The 19881-nt window shown below is 43.5% G+C and overlaps 1 protein-coding gene across 1 annotated transcript in view; it reads right to left on the reverse strand.

Moving 5' to 3' along the window:
* ryr3 (ryanodine receptor 3) overlaps positions 1-19881 on the reverse strand; it is a 399971-nt gene that overhangs the window by 156658 nt on the left and 223432 nt on the right. The window contains exons 41-46 of the mRNA XM_067991361.1: positions 19482-19614; positions 18629-18732; positions 16258-16393; positions 2328-2508; positions 1564-1666; positions 1231-1351 (exon numbers count right to left, since the gene is read on the reverse strand). Of these exons, the coding sequence (XP_067847462.1) occupies positions 1231-1351; positions 1564-1666; positions 2328-2508; positions 16258-16393; positions 18629-18732; positions 19482-19614 (778 nt within the window). The remainder of the gene's footprint in view (positions 1-1230; positions 1352-1563; positions 1667-2327; positions 2509-16257; positions 16394-18628; positions 18733-19481; positions 19615-19881) is intronic.

The following is a 19881-nucleotide window of genomic DNA, read 5'->3' on the forward strand; positions in this document are numbered from 1 at the left end:
GTTGCCCGCTGTTTAATTCTTTTGCTTCTCACTACTGCCACCAGTTACTACTTGTCTGACCCTCAGCCCCACCATCTCTCGCACCATCCATCATCCAGCATGTATCAAACAATTATTACCCACTTTCAACCGAGAATACCTTCTCTCCCACCTTCCCGAATATGAAATAGATATTGAGCACATCAACAGAGGAACATGCGTGAAAGCCACATAGCGGGGCCATCTTTAACTCGCTACAATCAGTGTTAACGGGGCGGTAATGGCCTTAAAATGGTGTTGGTAGGCACTGATTTATATATTTGTAAAGGGGCTTTTGCATCGGTGTCTGGAGGGCCTGCATTTTTCAGGTTGTCATCCTCTTTAATATGCAAATTGGGGTCTTAGGATGTAGTTAGGACCCTGCTTGCAATTTCAAGGGTCACATGGGTAGAGCTGGCGCTGTGCATGCTCTGTCCATATGTCCTGGCACTGAGTGGCCTACGTAGTGGTCTTTAAAGGGACTGTCACTGGCCGCTCCAAAAACGGCCCCCACAACTTTTTGCAAGTTTTTTTTTTGGAGCCAGAAGGAGCAGAAGTGCCTTTGCCTCTCTGCCCTTTCCCAGGGGCCACATGCAGGCAGGATTGATGTCCGAGTGGGCCGGAATTCCTAAGGCCTACAACCAGTGATTTGCTTTGAGGTGCCCATTTGGCACCTACAGCTTGCTGGTTCTATTTAAATGAGGCCCAGGCCTTAAAATGGCTCCAGTCTCTTCGCTCCCAGAATGGACAGGTCATCGTGCTCCAGTGGGCAGCTGCCCAAAAGTTAAAATCTACCTGAGAGACATTGAAGACATACAAAAGAGAAAGGAAAGAGGGGAGGAGAGACTTACAGAAAATGTGAGACAGGAATAAAGAAAACAGAAGTCAGACACAGTGTTACAGACACCCTAATGAGAAAAATGTGCAAGAGAAAAAAAAAGGACGGAAGACAGATAGAGTGACACAGAAAATTAGAAAGTCAGAAATAAGCAGAGGGACAGTTACAGGGAATGACCTTTTTTATCTCCAACCTATGCCATAGGCAATCAATGATATGATCATTTGTATAAGACACGGTATAATTTTCCTGAGATCACAAAATAATGTATCGTCTGACTCACGACATGGATCGCCATGGGAAATCTGCTAGTTTGTATTAAAGAGCTTATGGAGAATCCATTTTATACCATTACATTGGCATAAATGGCATACCTTGGTTAACGCTTGCCAATTTTAGTGGTATACTAATAATGCCCACCAGATCCTCAGTTGGCACCAGGGAACGAAGTATTGCTCGGATTCGAATAGCTTCACCTTTGCCTGCTTGGATTAGCTGATAAAATAGTTAAATAGTGGTTACATGTAACAAAAAAGATATAATTTCAAAATGCAAAAAAAGTGTTTCTGCATTGTGTCAGCCTTGAAATTTTATAACCTAATATACCACTTCCACAAATCTCAAGGTATTACATATTCAAAAAAGTCACACTTTAACACAAACTCAACACTTGCACACAATGTACTCCTTAAAAAATAATTACTTACATGCATCTCTGGAGCACAGCGCCCCAATAGATCAATCAGAGCAGAATAGAAGGACATGATAGAATTACCCATGTGCACAATTTCTTCATCTTCCTCTTGCCCACTGTTAAATAAGAGTTCATTTTAAAAAGTTTATTTTAAGTCATTTGAATTTTAAAAAGTCAAAACTTGCCACCACTTAGGGTGCACTTACACCATAACTAATGCTGGTGCAAACTGGTTTTTCTTCACACCGATGCTGCAGTTATTGCGTAAACACAGCATGAATCGGGTTTCAAAGAACAACTGCACACCAAGGAAGCTGTACTTTGAAGACCATGAGTAAAGAATGTTGGGAGAGGACCCAAGCCCACCTCGTGGTTGAGGTACTGGGATCCCCAGTTTGTGAGTAGGCAAAGTGCACAAGTGAATTCATTAAAAAATTACCATGCAAGCTGCCAGATTGCTGTAAAAATCTAACTGGTTAACTAATGTCCTTCGGGTAAGGGATCTGCCATCCCTACCTGGTCTGGCCTACGTGTCACTCCAGTCCCACACTATGTGGCTAACTCTTAATGCCCTCAAGGCAACTAGGGATGGGCAATAAGTAATTCCTTACCATTGACATCTGTAGCTCAAGAACAAATTTTAAAAAAAATTACAATATGTAAACAAAAACATAAAAGTTTATAGAAATTTTATCCAAACAGGTAGCCTGTATATAATTCCTTTGGGCTGTTAAATCTAGAACAGCAACATGTTACAAAAGGCAAATTAAAACTTACCCATCTTTCCCAGCTTCTTTAGGAGGGAGGTCACGGCAGGGATCTTCTGAGATTTGAATGGCTTCTTTCATTGCTGCTAACAAGCCATGTCCTTCTTCGCCTCTTAGAGCAGGCCCAAAGCACTCTGGATGACGAATCAACAACTTCACAACAACACTTGCATTTTCTTCAACACTTTCACCTTGAATAAAAATAAGATTCATTTTAACACGATGAATTCAATAGAACAGAATTCTTGATCTAGGTGAATAAAAGAGAGATACATCTGCTTCAGACTGACAGGTATGCTTGTCCGAATGTCACATGAATGAATGAAAGTTACAGAGCCCTGAGTTAACATGTAAAGTTGTAGCCAGAACACAATAGTTTAGTGACGATCTGCTAAAGTTACTTCAGATCCTTCCAATGGTTAACGTGGGCTGGAACAATCTACTATAATATTTGGGCTTTTAAAGAGCCTCTGTCTCTCATGTTAACCCTCTTAAACAGACTTCTATCCATCAACTGGCTTCTTCTACTGCCTGTTACCTGCTCCTCTGATTGTACAAGATATCAAGTCTCATTCTGGGAGTTGTAGCTGTCTTTCACAATTCGATCTTGGTGGGTGGCTGCACAATGGAACTAGAGCTTTCAGAGACCTGGTCAGTTGGTCTGGGAATAGCAGGCCCTCCACGTGTATTTGCACTACGAGTGCCGGTGTTTTAAAATAAATCCGCTCCCTACCCCCCACCTCTTCCTCAAGCAGTGCTGTTTCAGAATGAAATCTCCCTGGGTTAAGGTTGAAGTTAGTTTAACTTTTTCAAGTGGTCATTTTATTTTGTTGAAGGGGAGAGGTTCTTTCAGGAGGACGGGCAAAAGAATAGATTTGCTGAGAGAGACTCTGTACGAGGATGGATTTGGCAGAGAGAGGGAAGGAGAGGAGGAAGATTGGCACTCTAACATTTGGTGGATATATTTTGTTACACTGGCATTGAGCACAGCTGAGCAGTTTAACTTCCAATTGTGGATCTGCTGTGAACTCAGGCGCTGATTCTGCTGGCGAGTTCTTTGGAGCACGAGTTTTTTGCTATTTATGTTCATCTCTTTCACTTGTGAAACAGGGATCTTAATGACTTGTGGGCAGGTGGCTTGGGAAGATGTAGTGGGAGGAAGAGCAGTACAGCGCCAAAGAAAGAAAAAGTGTTTTCCCTTTGATTTTCAGCCATGCTTTTTTTCAGCTGCTATGAGCATAGATTCTGTTTTTACTTCATTTTTACAAATACTCTTGTTTAGTTAAATAAAATTGTAATCAGTGTGTTTTATAGAATAATTAGAATATTAATAGAATAACTAAATAATAATAATTTAGTTATTCTAAATTTCTACATATGTCCTTCAAGCCTCCTGAAATATTTAGGAGCCCCTCCAAAATTCCCATATGTCTCCTGACACAAATCATCATTGTCCAGTTGTTTAAAATATGTTTGTCCTGAAAACCCATTTACCCCATAACCATGGCAGAGCAGGACTTCCATCCACTGGCCCAGGCATCCCTGACCCTGTCATAATTCCTGAGCAGCGGCATGCCCATAAATTGGAAAGACACATGTGCCAGTAGTGGCCGAGCTGGGGTGTCATTAGGTAAGGAGCCGGTGTGGGGGGGGGGGGGGGGAGGGCGGGGGGGGGGGGAGGGCGGGGGTGGGAACGGGAGGAATTCACAGGATAGGCAAGCTGCTGATGCCAACCAGATGGATTTTCTTTTAAAAAAGCATACCCCTTTTTCCAGAAACGCCGATATCTGTAAGGAAACTAGCTTTTCAGCTTCATTTCCCAATGCCACGCACGCGTGCAGTATGCTGTGGAAATGGATGTGCCACTGGCAGGAATTCCACCGGAAGTCATCGACCCGCCAGTCCCACCACTTTTCATGATGTCACCAGCAAAGGGGATGAACGCAAGAGCACCCACCTTCAATGTTTCAGGAAATCCTGGTGTGGCCCAAACGTGACATAAACTGAGCATAACCGGGTCGTGCCCCAAATTCTGCCTCTGCCCGCCCCAGTAGTGCTCCGGTTCCGTTTAAAAGATTGTGGATTTTCAGGGGCTGCTGTAATTTTCCTGCCTTGGTCCTAAATATCTTTGGACATTTATTTTGAGACACCTAGGTGAAGAGCCAAAGCCCATTGTGCAGGACACCACCAGGACTAAAAAGAATGAAAAAGATGAAGGGACTGAAAATCCATGGGCCTTTACTCCCGATGTAAGTGCTGGAATGTGCCCGCCCAGAAACCTCGCTGGGTACCCAGAATCAGGGGAAGGTTCCCCAATTTAAATATTGCTGGGAGGCACCTATGCAACTATGGGCCTATCTCAGGCTGGGCAGCCGCTCGAGTCAGTGCTAGCAGCACCAGTCCAGCAGAGATTTTTGCAGGGCCTATAATCCGGCTCCGAGAGAGCGACAAGGCAACATTTTAAAGGTAAAAGTAATCGATCCCTCTACTATTGTGCAGGATGCGAAAGGTATGCATTTTGTGGCTCAGGAAGCTGACAGAATCGCGGCCAGAGGCGCTGATGTGCAGGAGCCGAATATGATGATTTTGGTTTTGCCAGCATTTAGGTGGAGGATGTTGTGGCTAACCATACCAAACTCCTTCCCATCCACTCATCCCACCCACCACTACTCCTTTGGACTCTGACTGTACATCAATCACCGGCCATCTCCTCATTTCCCTCCAGAACATCCGTTCGCTCGTGAACAATGCTCTTGGCAGCCATGGCATCATTGTGAATGATTGCTTTGAAATCTTGACTTTGACTGAAACTTGGTGCACGGGTTGCAACATAGAAACATAGAAAATAGGAGCAGGAGTAGGCGATTCGGCCCTTCGAGCCAGCTGCGCCATTCAATATGATCATGACTGATCCTCTATCTCAATACCATATTCCCGCTCTCTCCCCATACCCCTTGATGCCTTTTGTGTCTAGAAATCTATCTAGTTCCTTCTTAAATATTTTCAGTGACTTGGCCTCCACAACCTTCTGTGGTAGAGAATTCCACAGGTTCACCACCCTCTGAGTGAAGAAATTTCTCCTCATCTCAGTCCTAAATGTCTTACCCTGTATCCTGAGACTGTGACCCCTCTTTCTGGACCTCCCAGCCAGGGGAAACATCCTCCCTGCATCCAGTCTGTCTAGCCCCGTCAGGATTTTATATGTGTAAATGAGATCCCCTCTCATTCTTCTAAACTCGAGTGAATACTGGCCGAGTCAACCCAATCTCTCCTCATAAGACAGTCCTGCCATCCCGGGAATCAGTCTGGTGAACCTTCGCTGCCCCTTCCTCTATGGCAAGTATATCCTTTCTTAGGTACGGAGACCAAAACTGCACACAATACTCCAGGTGTGGTCTCACCAAGGCCCTGTATAACTGCAGTAAGACATCCTTGCTCCTGTACTCAAATCCTCTTGCAATGAAGGCCAACATACCATTTGCCTTCCTAACTGCTTGCTGCACCTGCATGTCTGCTTTCAGTGACTGGTGTACAAGAACACCCAGGTCCCTTTGTACATCAACATTCCCCAATCTATCACCATTTAAATAATACTCGGCCTTTCTATTTTTCCTTCCGAAGTGGATAACTTCACATTTATCCACATTATACTGCATCTGCCATGTATTTGCCCACTCACTCAACTTGTCTAAATCGCCTTGAAGCCTCTTTACACCCTCCTCACAACTCATGATCCCACCTAATTTTGTGTCGTCAGCTAACTTGGAAATATTACATTTGGTTCCCTCATCCAAATCACTGATGTATATTGTGAATAGCTGGGGCCCAAGCACTGATCCCTGCAGTACCCCACTAGTCACTGCCTGCCACCCCGAAAAAGACCCATTTATTCCTACTCTCTCTTTCCCATCTGTTAATTTTCAATCCATGCCAGTATATTACCACCAAACCCATGTACTTTAATTTTGCACACTAACCTCTTATGTGGGACTTTATCAAAGGCCTTCTGAAAATCCAAATAAACCACATCCACTGGTTCTCTACCAGTTACATCCTCAAAAAACTCCAGTAGGTTTGTTAAACATGATTTCCCTTCCATAAATCCATGTTTACTTTGTCTAATCCTGTTAATATTTTCTAAATGTCCTGTTATCACATCCTTTATAATAGACCCTAGCATTTTCCCTACTACTGATGTTAGGCTAAGCGGTCTGTAGTTCCCTGTTTTCTCTCTCCCTCCTTTTTTAAATAGTGGGGTTACATTTGCCTTCCTCCAATCTGTAGGGACTGTTCCATAATCTATAGAATTTTGGAAGATGACAACTAATGCATCCACTATTTCCATGGCTACCTCTTTTAGTACTCTGGGATGCAGATTATCAGGCCCTGGGGATTTATCGGCTTTCAGATCCATTAATTTCTCCAGCACTATTTATATACTAATACTAATTTCCTGTAATTCATCCTTCTCACTAGTCCCTTGGTTCCCTAGCATTTCTGGGAAGTTATCTGTGTCCTCTTCCATGAAGACAGAACCAAAGTATTTATTTAATTGCTCTGCCATTTCCTTGTTCCCCATTATAAATTCTCCCATTTCAGACTGTAAGGGACCTATATTTGTCTTCACTAATCTTTTTCTTTTTACATACTTGTAAAAGCGTTTACAGTCCACTTTTATGTTCCTTGCAAGTTTACTCTCATAATCTATTTTTCCCCTCATCATCAATCATATGGTCCTTTTTTGCTGAATTCTAAACTGCTCCCAATCCTCAGGCTTGCTACTTTTTCTGGCAACTTTATTTGACACCTCTTTGGATCTAATACTATCCTTAATTTCTTTTGTTAGTCATGGTTGGGCCGCATTTGTTCCTTAAACGTTAGCCATTGCCTATCCACTGTCATGCCTTTTAATGAAGCTTCCCAATCTATCATAGCCAACTCACTCCTCATACCTTTGTAGTTAATGAAGAATTCTATCATGTTATGGTCACTCTTCCCTAAAGGACCACAAGATTATTAATTAACCCCTTCTCACTGCACAATACCCAATCTAGGATAGCCTGTTCCCTGGTTGGCTCCTCAACATACTGGTCTAAAAAACCATCTCATGCACACTCCAGGAATTCATCCTCCACAGTATTATTGCTAATTTGGTTTGGCCAGTCTATATGTGGATTAACGTCACCCATGATTACTGTAGAACCCTTGTTACATGCAGCTCTAATTTCCTGTTTGATCCCATCCCCTACATTACCACTACTGGTTGGAGGCCTATAGACAACTCCCACCAGTGTTTTCTGCCCCTTGGTGCTTCTTAACTCCACCCAGACTGATTCTACATCTTGATTTTCTGAGCCAATATCCTTTCTCACCATTGCTCTGATTTCATCCTTTACTAACAACGCCACCCCACCTCCTTTTCCTTTTTGCCTGTCCTTCCTAAATATCGAATACCCTTGGATATTCAGTTCCCAGCCTTGGTCACCCTGCAGCCATGTCTCTGTAATTGCAATTACATCATATCCGTTTACATCTATTTGCGCTGTTAATTCTTCTACCTTATTACGAATGCTTCGTGCATTCAGATACAGTGCCTTTAGATTTGTCTTTTTAACATTTTTAGACATCTTAATATTTTTTTGTACTATGGCCCTATTTGTCTTATTATCGTTTTTTCTTACCCGGGCCCTATTTGTTAGTGCACTCTTTTGTTTGTACGCTCTGTCCCTTCCTGACACAATCTGGTTATCCTTATCCCAATCATTTTCCTGCACTGCGTCCTTGTATTTTCTCTTTAGCATTCTAGATTTCTCTCCATCGGGACCCTCCCCCCCCCCCCCCTTATTTAGTTTAAAGCACTATCTACCTCCCTAGTTATTCGATTTGCTAGAACTCTAGTCCCAGCATGGTTCAGGTCTAGTCTGTCCCAATGGAACAGCTCTCTCTTTCCCCAGTACTGGTGCCAGTGCCCCACACATTCATCTCCCTGATCCTACTGACCCTATGCCAATTTGCTCATGGCTCAGGTAATAGTCCAGAGATTATTACCTTTGTGGTTCTGCTTTTTAATTTAGTCCCTCGCTGCTCAAACTCTCTCAGCAGAACCTTTTTCTTAGTCCTACCTATGTCGTTGGTACCTACGTGGACCACGACAACTGGATCCTCCCCCTCCCACTCCAAGTTCTTCTCCAGCCCAGAGGAGATGTCCTTAACCCTGGCACCGGGTAGGCAACATAGCCTTCGGGACTCATGCTCCTGGCTGCAGAGAACAGGGTCTATCCCCCTAACTATACCGTCACCTACGACAACCGCCTTCCTTTTTACTCCCCCCACTTGAACGTCTTTCTGTACCACGGTGCCGTGGTCAGTTTGCTCGTCCTCCCCGCAGTCCCCACACTTGTCCACAAGGGTTGCAAGAACCTCAAATCTATTGGACAAGCGCAGGGACTGAGGCTCCTGCAATACTACCTCCTGGATCCCTGTACCTGCCTCACTCGCAGTCACATCCTCCTGTCCCTGACCACGTGTCAATTCTGAAGTATTTAATCTAAGGGGTGTGGCTGCCTCCTGGAGCAAAAAGTCCAGGTAGCTTTCTCCCTCCCTGATGTCTTGCAATGTCCGCAGCTCAGACTCCAGCTCCTCAACTCGGAGCTGAAGTTCCTCGAGTCACAGACACTTACTGCAGATATGGTCGCCCTGGGCAAAATGTTCACAAGCTCCCACATATTGCAGCAACAACACATCTCCTGTTCTCCCATTATTTTATTTATTTAATGTTAATCAAATTATTTACCTCGCAAAATCTTTACCTGGCTATACTTTCCATTATCTGCACCGCCCAAACTGCTTATCACCAAATCACAACTTGGTCTCTCCTCCTGCTCCTCACCTTGTTCCACTACTCTTCTTTAAAATTCTTCTTGTATACTCCCATCGTGCCCTTATCCGAGGTATCCTCCCTCCTTTTCTCTGTAAGCCTCTGCACCGAGACACTTCATCCTCTGTGATTTCAATCGCTATCTCAGCTCCCCTTGACCTCTCTCCTCCCAATTCACTGCTCTCCTGTCCTCCTTAAACCTCTCCCTCCATATAAACTCTCCTACTTATCTTCACAACCACTCCCTCGACCTCGCCATCTCAAGTGGCCTCTCTACTCCCCATGGTCTTGATCGCAGAAAAGGCCATCTTTAACCACGCCCTTGTATGCCTCAACACTCACACCTTGCCCCACAATCTCAACTCATTCTGTGTCCATTCTTGGAAAAAAACTCTCCCTCGAGACAACTTTACTTTCAAACTCCTAACTGCCCAGCCTCTAACCTTCCATTCACCACGATACTTTTGCAGCTGTTGATTTGTTCAACCACTCCCTCACCTTCACCTTTGATGCCCTTATCTCCAACAAAACCTTTACTTTCTCTCATCCTGGTCATTCCCCGTTGTATGGCCCCATCTTCACTCCCTCAAATCCAACAGATGCAGACTTGAACATACCAGATGCACAAACGATTTAGCCATCCATCATCAGAGCAAGAGATATTGGGTCTTACTCTTCTCTACCAAAACCACCACTACTCCAGAGGATCATCCTGGAGATAACCCCAAGCTCCTTTTCTCCTCTACTAATTGTCTTCTTAATCCCTTGCCCCCTCCACCCTCACATCCGACAACAAGTGCATGGAGCTCACAGATTTCTTCGTCACTAAGGTTGAGATCATCCGTACAGTTAGCACTGATGCTTCCCCCTTTCCCACCAAGACAAATCTCGTGTCTCTCTATAGTTTCTTTTCTATCTCCTCTCATGCCCTCTACAAGCTCATCTCATCTATAAGACCCACCTCATGCTTCCTTGACCCCATTCCCACTAAACTGCTGACCACCCAACGTCCCTTCCTGGCCTACATGCTAGCTGACATTGTAAATGGTTTCCTCTCCTTGTGTATTGTCCCTCTCCCTTTTGAAACTACCATCATTACCGCCCTCTTCAAAAAACCCATCCTTAACCCCACGGTCCTCTGTCACTGTGACCATGATGTATTATCCCTACTCATCTTCCCTGATCTCTCTGTTTCCTTTGACCCGGCCGACAGCACCATCCTCCTCCAATGCCTCTTCTTTGTTGTCCTGGGACTACCCTCGCTTGGTTCCATTTTTACCTATCCGATCATAGACAGAGTATCTCCAGCAATGGCCTCTAATCCCTGCCCTGCACCATCACCTCTGGAGATCACCAAGAATGTATCCTTGATCCCTTCCTCTTTTACATGCAGCCCCTTGGTGACATCATCCATAGGGTCAGTGTCCATGTATGCTGATGACACCCAGCTCGACCTCTCCAACACCTCTCTCAGCTTCTCCACTGTCTCTGTGTTGTCAGACTGCTTGTCCTATATCCAGTCTTGAATGAGTCTTGACTTCCTTCAGCTAAGCATTAGGAAGATTGAAGCCATCGTCTTCAGCCCTGCCACAAACTCTATCCCATCGCACCAACAAAAAAAAAATTCCATCCCCCTACCCGGCCACTGTCTCAGACTGGACCAGACTGTTCACAACCTCAGTATCCTATTTGATCCAGAACTAAACTTCTAATCCCATATCCTTTCCATCTCAAAGACCATTTAATTTCATCTCTCACGTTGCTTGCCTCCGTCCCTACCTCAGTCCATCTGCTGCTGAAGCCCTCATCTATAAGACCATAAGAGATAGGAGCAGGAGTAGGCCATTTAATGAGATCATGGCTGATCTGATTTTTACCTCAACTCCACTTTCCTGCCTTTTCCCCATATCCTTTGACTCCCTTGCTGATCAAAAATTTGTCGAACTCAGCCTTGAATGAATTCAATGACTCAGCCTCCACAGCTTTTTGGGGTAAAGAATTCCAAAGATTCACGAACCTCTGGGAGAAGAAATTCCTCCTCATTTCCGTCTCAAACGGGTGATCCCTTATTCTGAGAATATGTCCCCTAGTTTTAGATTCCCCCATGAGGGGTAACATCCTCTCAGCATCTAACCTGTCGAGTCCCTCAGAATCTTGTATATTTCAATAAGATCTCCTCTCATTCTTCTAAACTCCAATGAGTGTAGACCCAACTTGTTCAATCTTTCCTCATAAGACAACCCTTCCATACCTGGAATCAACCTATCGAACCTTCTCTGGACTGCCTCCAATGCAAGTATGTCCTTCCTTAAATAAGGGCACCAGAACTATATGCAGTACTCCAGGTGTGGTCTCACCAGCACCCTGTACAGTTGGTAGCATGACTTCCCTGCTTTTATACGCCCTCCCCCTAGAAATAAAGGCCAATATTCCGTTTGCCTTCCGGATTACCTGCTGCACTTGTATGTTGACTTTTTGTGTTCCATGTACGAGGACACCCAGATCCCTCTTTACCGCAGCATTTTGTAGCATTTCTCCATTCAAATAATATTTTGCTTTTTTATTTTTCTTCCCAAAGTGGGTGACTTCACATTTTCCCACATTATATTCCATCTGCCAAATTTTTGTCCATTCGCTTAACCTGTCAATATCCCTTTGCAGACACTTTGTGTCCTCATCGCAACTTGCTTTTCCACCTATCTTCGTATCATCAGCAAATTTGGCCACAAGACACTCTGTTCCTTCATCCAAGTCATTGATATATATTGTAAATAGTTGAGGCCCCAGCACTGATCCCTGTGGCACCCCACTAGTTACAGATTGCCATTTTGAAAATGACCCTTTTATCCCGACTCTGTTTTCTGTTAGTTAGCCAATCCTCTATCCATGTCAGTATATTACCCCCAACACCATGAGCTTTTATCTTGTGCAGTAATCTTTTATGTGGCACCTTATCGAATGCCTTTTGGAAATCCAAATATACTGCATCCATTGGTTCCCCTTTATCCACCCTGCCCGTTACTCCCTCAAAGAACGGGTAGGGTGTCAGACATGATTTCCCTTTCATAAAACCATGTTGCCTCTCCTTGATTTTATTATGAGTCTCCAAATGTCCTGCTACTACTTCCCTGTTAATGGATTCTAGCATTTTCCCAATGACAGATGTTAGGCTAACTGGTCTATAGTTACCTGCTTTCTGTCTCTCTCCCTTCTTGAATAGGGGTGTTACGTTTGCGGTTTTCCAATCCGCTGGGACCTTTCCAGAATCTAGTGAATTCTGGAAGATTACAACCAATGCATCCACTATCTCTGTAGCCACTTCCTTTAAGACCCTCGGATTCAAGCCATCAGGTCCAGGGGACTTGTCAGCCTTTAGACCTATTAGTTTATCTAGTACTTTTTCTCTAGTGATAGTGATTGTTTTTAGCTCCTCCCTCCCCTTTGCCCCTTGATTTTCTACTATTATTGGTATCTTATTAGTGTCTTCTACTGTGAAGTCAGATACAAAATATCTGCTCAATTCCTCTGCCATTTCCCTGTTTTCCATTACTATTTCCCCAGTCTCATCCTCTAAGGGACCAATGTTTACTTTAGCTACCCTCTTCCTTTTTATATACTTGTAGAAGCTTTTACTGTCAGAGCCTTTGTCACCTCCAGATTCAACTATTCCAATGTTCTCCTGGCTGGCCTCCCATCCCCCACCCTTTGTAAACTTCAGGTCATCCAAAATTCTGCTGTCCATATCTTATCTTACACCAAATCCCGCTCACCCACCACTCCTGTCCTTGATGACCTACATTGGCTCCCAGTCCCTCAACGATTCAAATTTAAACTTCTCATCCTTGAGCCCACTGGGCGTGGGTAACGCGCCCAGTGAAATCGATGGGTTTGGCTCGCGATCATAAGTAAATTGAAGCCACTTACCTTCGCTTCCGGGTTTCACGCTGGAAAACTGTGCAGTGGGCAGACTGCATACCAGCATCATAGGCTGTCAGCTGGAGGAGCCCTATTTAAAGGGGCAGTCCTCCACTAACTGATGCTGCAGAAAATAGGCAAAATTACAGTATGGAGCAGCCCAGGGGGAAGGCTGCTCCCAGGTTTAATGATGCCTCGCTCCAGGTCTTACTGGATGGGGTGAGGAGGAGGAGGAGGGAGATCTTCCACCCGGCGGGCGGGAGGAAGCGGCCTGCCTCTGCCACCACGAAGGCCTGGCTCGAGGAGGCAGAGGAGGTCACCAGCACCACAACATATCACCCACCTGCATACAGTGCAAGAGGCGCTTCAATGACCTAATCAGATCAGCTGAAGTGAGTATTCTTACTCATTCCCCCACACTCCGTCTGCCACATCACCGCCCCCACCCCACATCTCCTTCTGCACTGCCAACACTACTCTATCACATCACTCCTCACACCCACTGAACCCTCATCCTCATCTTACCTGCACTTCCTCACCTCCCCACATCCCACCACTACCACTCAACCCAATCCTCATACAATCTCATGGCTCTGTCTCATACTCACCCTCTCTTGCGTCTCTTTCACGGTCAGCCTCACCCCAACCTGCCACTACCTGTGCTGCAGCCACAGGGCATGCATCACGTATGTGTAGTAGGAAGCGTAAGGGAAACATGTCATGAGCATGAAGGGGATGCACAACGGTGTTTGAGGGTTTGTCATGGTTTTTACTTTTATTTGATTTCTGATCAACTCACATTACATATTATATTGTCACCACTACTGCTAGTCTTGGCCATTCTTGACTGGCTTGTGCAATAAGGCTCTTTGATGAGGCTCTCATGAACACCCTTGATGCCACCCATTGGGTCACCCTACAGTGGGTGTATGTGTATTTGCACGACTACTTTGTGCAGGTGTCTGTTGCGCAGTACTCTGTTGTGTAGCTCCACGTGGCGGAGATGGACGGCGTGCCTGGCGAGGCTGGTGATGTTGCACGTCCTCTAATGGAGTGATGAATGCAGCTATGGAACCCCCCACCCCCCCATCCTGACGGTGTGAGTGTAAGGGGGTCTGCAAAGGAGGTAAATGTGTTTGAACAGCAGAGTTTAGGGTATGATTTAATAATTTGGAGTGTGGAGACAACGGTACAGCAGGCAAAACTTTGTCTGAGGTGACAGAGTGTCCTGCTGCAATGAATGAGTTATTCCCCCCAACTGTCAAGGAATCTTCTGCATCTCCCAATAGCTGCTGACTGAAACATGTCTGCAACAACAGACACGCTGAGGAGAGTCCAAAATCACATCCCTGCTAAAATCTCTTCCCAACGAGGTCTGTCAACGACCTCAAGTACCTCCCTAACTATCTAAACTGTCATCCCGCCGGCTTTGATTGGCGGTGGGAGTCCCGCATGCAGGGGCTGCGCGCGCACCAATTCGTGTCATTGGGGAACCCGGAAGTGGGCGGGTTGGAGCTAGGCTCCGGACCCGCTCTGGATTCCCCAATTTTAGGAACCCCCCCGCCACAAACGCACCTGCTTGGCTATCCTAAAATTGACCGCCTTGTGTTTAAAAATCCCTTCATGGTTTCACCCCTTCAATCGTTGTGACCTTTTTAAACCCTATAGCCTTCAAAGAACTCTGCGTTCCTCCAACTCTGGCCTTTTGTACATCCCCTCCCTTTGTCCCATTATTGGCAGCCAAGCCGTCAGCTGCCTAGGCCCTATGCCCTGGAATTCCCTCCATCTTCTATATTAAGAGACATTCATTAGTACAGCATTGAGTATTGTAGTAAGTACTTAATTATTAAGAACTAATGGATTACTTTGGTTATGATGATAACTTGATCAATTAAAACAAAACCTTGCAACTTTGGTACAAATACATGTATAATTAAAAATGTCTCAAATGTGTGCACAATGCTATACAGAGGGCTAATTTGATGTTTGTACTTTCACAAATCTCATTAGGTTGTCCAAGTTAAGTTGACATTTGCATTCGTACAAATAATATCATGAACAGATTTTGTTATTGATGTATGTGGTAAATTTAATGCATGGTTTCCCATATTTCACATAATATTGTTTGTCTGATGTCCTAAAAAAATTGAAAGAAAAATGCATTTATAATTTATTGTATATATAATGAACAAAGCTGTACTTGTCACAGATTCTGTGATTTCAATGTTTAGATATTAAAAAAATCAGAGGGCAATGATGTTGCAGTGGTTCCACCCGTTTGGCTGGAATCCGTATCAATCACGCCAAGCTCCTCCCCACAGCAAGTCCAAATGCTCCCGTCTCTCTTTGCCTAACATTCAATGTCTGCCTCTCCCTGCCCAGTTACCTGATTCCCAGTACAGCTGCCTTTCCCCCGCTACCCATCTCAGTCCAATGCTTTGCCTCTCTTTGCCCACTTGCCTTGATTCCTGATGCTGTCCCCTCTACCGGTCAACTACAGTCACAGAGACAACAGGAGAAATAGACAAAAACAGAAAAGAAATGGGGAAAAACAATTGAAAGTGAAAAGCCGTGAGAGGAGAAAAAAAGACAAAAGTAAAGGAGCAGGGACAGAGACAGAGGTGAAGGCAAGAGAAATTGGTGAAGATGGAGAGACAGGTTTTTGTTTTGAGACTTCTGTCAAAAGTCAGAATCACAATTATCCTGCTGTTCACAGCACTCTCTAATTTAAAACAATCAACCACCAGATTTACTGGTATCAGCAACCCACATTTTTGTGCCGTTGGCTCTTCTTACCTATTGATGGTAATATTCCTTTTAGGAGTAGCATTACCATTAAATGTAAACACAGGAGAGTGGTGTTTGGGGAGCCACAATATCGGGACACCATTTTTTAAATGTCAAAGAGAGAAATAGGAGTGAGAAAATGTGTGCGAGAGAAAGAAGAGAGAGAAAAACAGAAAGGAAGGAAAGAGAAAAATAGCAAAATAATGCTCGTTTGGTTGTTACAAAACAAATCCATGGCTTTTCATGATTTTTACTCTGACTTCCATGACTTTTAACTTTTTACCATGATTAATCCAAGAGGTTCTCAAAATTTGCCATGAAAAATTACAGTCCTAATCATGAATCAAGAAATCAAACCTACCATTAACAAACACTGCAAATCGTAAGAAAAGTAGATAACGTTCCCCTTCAATAGGATTCCAGCCAATATCAGGATAACCCTTAGCCACTAGCGTGGGGCAGCTCTGCAAGCCACAGCCAGCCAGATAGGTCACCACCTGTCAAATGTAAACATTAGTCTTTGTTATTCACATCTTTATTTACATTACCTATCCATTTTAATTAAATCACTGAGTAATAAGTGAAAACCCAAGATTTCTACCTCATATTATCATAATAAGGTATCAGTAAGCCAATTATCTACACCAAAACAAAACAGTGGAATTATTGTCCACACACTATGGTTGCAGCAAAGTCCTCTGGATCATAAATTTCAGTGTTACTGTTACTTCTACGCATTTGTTCAGTTTATGCACATTTGAACTTAAATTAGCATAACTAATGCACTAACTGAAGTTAATAGCTAAGGAACAGATGTTATGTTTTATGAGTGAAGATTAATCAGTGAACAAAGAAATCATTTCATATTAATTTAAAGATAAGCAGTTATACATTCATGGTAATTTCATCACCATGAGCATATTAATATATTTTACAGGAAGAATGACAGAAAAAAAATTCAAAGATCTGCACAAATAATGTCTATCCACAAATGTCTTAGCAGTTATCGTATTTTTAAATTGTGCAGAATAAGTATGAAACCGTTGGTCTAAAAAAATCTATTCTTGACAGTCTTTTCATTGGTTGAAAATTAGCATAACTCTTCTCGCAAATCGCGGCCCAAAATGAGTGTAATGCAGAGGAAAAACATTATTAGTTTGCTCTTGAACAGCACTTCACCCCGACAACCCCAACATGGCTTTTCTGGTGTCTGCACCTGAGTGTGGCTAAAGAGGCTGCAGCAATATAAATTTCATACAAATGACTGTCAAAGGGCTTTGTACACAGATTTCCTCTAATAGCACTTGGTACAGTTCAGGGGCCAACTGTTATACAAACTTCACACTACTGACTTCAGAGCTGCTGTTTAGGTGGTATTACTCTTAAGGGACAGGATGGTATTGTCAAGATTGATCTTAATTTTTGACTTTTTGAACAAAAAGAGCTTTGCTGCTTTAGGTCCTGCTACAGAATGTTAGTGTTTCACACTTAGTGAAGGAGGCAGCATTGATTCTGTTTAACCTACTCACCACCCACCCCCCCACCCCTCCTTCCCATGTGCTGGGGCTTATTTGGAGGCAGATGAGGGGACAACCAAAAGTCCCCTCAACAGCTGCTGAAGTCATCCACCTGGGTCTTTTCTGGGCCACTAACAACTGTTTCCCCACCACAGAATATGAATCTCCCCTTTCCCTGATTGCACACCTGCTCCATGCCACCTGGAATAAAAAGAGAAGCCTCAAAGTCAAACCAGCATCCTCCTCTCATACCTGCACATCATTTTTGTACCCACACTTTATTTCCCTGTTCCTCCATCTACTGCACTCTTAGCAGCTCCCTCCAACACACACTGCAGTGGTACTTCGGGTGCAGCTGACATCCCAGCCATGGCAAAACTGCATGCACACATTCACAGAGTATGGCACATTTTAATTGAGCACAAGGCAACTGGCACGCAGGTCACAGCTTCTGCCTGGCAAAAAATGATTTCAAGACTCTCCGAAATTCATCAACAGCTGATTGTTTTAAAATTCAATCCACACAAATTGATAATTCTCCTTTGGGGTTTCATAAGAATATAAGAACATAATAGGAGCAGGAATAGGCCATACGGCCCCTCGAGCCTGCTCCACCATTCAATCAGATCATGGCTAATCTTCGACCTCAACTCCACTTTCCCACCTGATCACCATATCCCTTGATTCCCCTAGATTCCAAAAATCTATCCATCTCAGCCTTGAATGACTCAGCATCCACAGCCCACTGGGGTAGAGAATTCAATTGTACCTGCCCCTTTAAGGTGGAAGGTACAATGGAATGCCCATAAAACAGATTTTGATTTTTGTGGATATACAAATGAACCATGCTAGTGGTTGCAGAAGAGATTTTCTCAAGAAAAAAAAAGTGTCCAAAAACAAACCAACTAAATTAATGCACGGTGGACAGGTAAGCGTTTTTTAAGAATTCTTCAAAGTTTTAGTAGGCTTCCTACTCAACGGTGCATGGACTGAAGTGACAACAGTGCACCCAGACTTCCTGTTCTCTTTGTGAAGCACCCAATTGTGCATTCCCATTTGCACCCATCACAAGCCTGCTTTATTTTAATGAGGCCCAACAGTAATTCAAGTGTTGAGATTGTGCCATGGGTACAGTGCACTTTCACTCGGATGCGCTCACACTGCTCCAGGACAAATCCAGGAGAGGAAAGTCGATCCTCATATTAGATGCATTACCTTTTCCAAATCAGGTTCCTGCAAGTCCAGAGCAAGCTCATTGTTGTCCATTAGAGAGGCAGCTGCCACATCGAGGGGCGTAGAACCTCGCATACTGGGTGATGCTGCATGCAGAGAATAAATAAGTGTACTGTGATACAAACACTACCACTGACATCAAACAAAATGAACCACAGCAGGCTTATGAACACAATGTAAAAATTTTTCTAAGAAGGTATAATCCACACAGGGAAACGTATTTGCATTTTGATCATTCATACAACAGAGGGCAGCCTCTCCCAAATTTACCAATGGAAAATAGCAGAATAGCAAATGAAGCATGACTACAAAATTCCGATGTCAAATTCACTAAGCAGCTGGGGCATCTATCATTTACATTTTGTGCCATTCTCCAATGGTTTTTTTCTCTACTTTATATGAATTATGTTGTCACTACTTAACTGAAGTATTTTCACTTAAATAAATACTCGTGTTAAATATTAATGAAGAAAAGTACAATCTGCACCGAAAGCCGAGTTAATGAAATAAATTTGAAAAAAATTAATAAATGTTATATCTTTTAGAGCCATGTTCCTGAATGGACATTTCAAAAACGAACCATTAAAAAGTGAAACACCACGTTATCTAAACCTGATTTTTTTGGGGAACATGTTCTAATCTGGAATCTTAAAAGCGTTATGCATTAACTTTCCAATGATTTGAACAGGCAAAGAAGAAAACCTCAGACCTTGGCAAAAGAAGACTGCAGAAACCAGAGATCTTGTCTACTCTTGACCTATGAGTACAAGGTCAGTGTTGTGACACCTATCTATTCACATGAAACTATCTCATCACTTAAAATTAAACTAGGTACCCAGTCCAACACTGCTATTTTCCAGCAAGTAACTGAGATGATCAAACATGGCCTTCTGGTTCTGGCGGCTGATGCGGCAGAAGTAGCACAGGAATCGACAGCAGCTTGCCACCATTTCAGGGAAAGCAATCTCCTAAATATGGTAAAAAGCAGATTTCAAAAATCATTGTTTGGTAGAATGCAAGAAGTAAACACAAAACTGTAATGTCAATGGCTGAAATGCTGCCTTATTTGTGGCTGAGAGTAAAATTTCCTTTTAAAATCGATGCATATTACAAAACACAAATGAAGAAAAAATAAATCAAATAACCCAAGATGCATCAGTTTAATGTTCTTTATGATAAAATCTGGATTAAGTTATATTTCTTTTAAATATATACCTTTCTGCAGACGAATGATA

This window comes from Heptranchias perlo, chromosome 10, assembly GCF_035084215.1.
Source record: "Heptranchias perlo isolate sHepPer1 chromosome 10, sHepPer1.hap1, whole genome shotgun sequence".
Lineage (NCBI taxonomy): Eukaryota > Metazoa > Chordata > Chondrichthyes > Hexanchiformes > Hexanchidae > Heptranchias > Heptranchias perlo.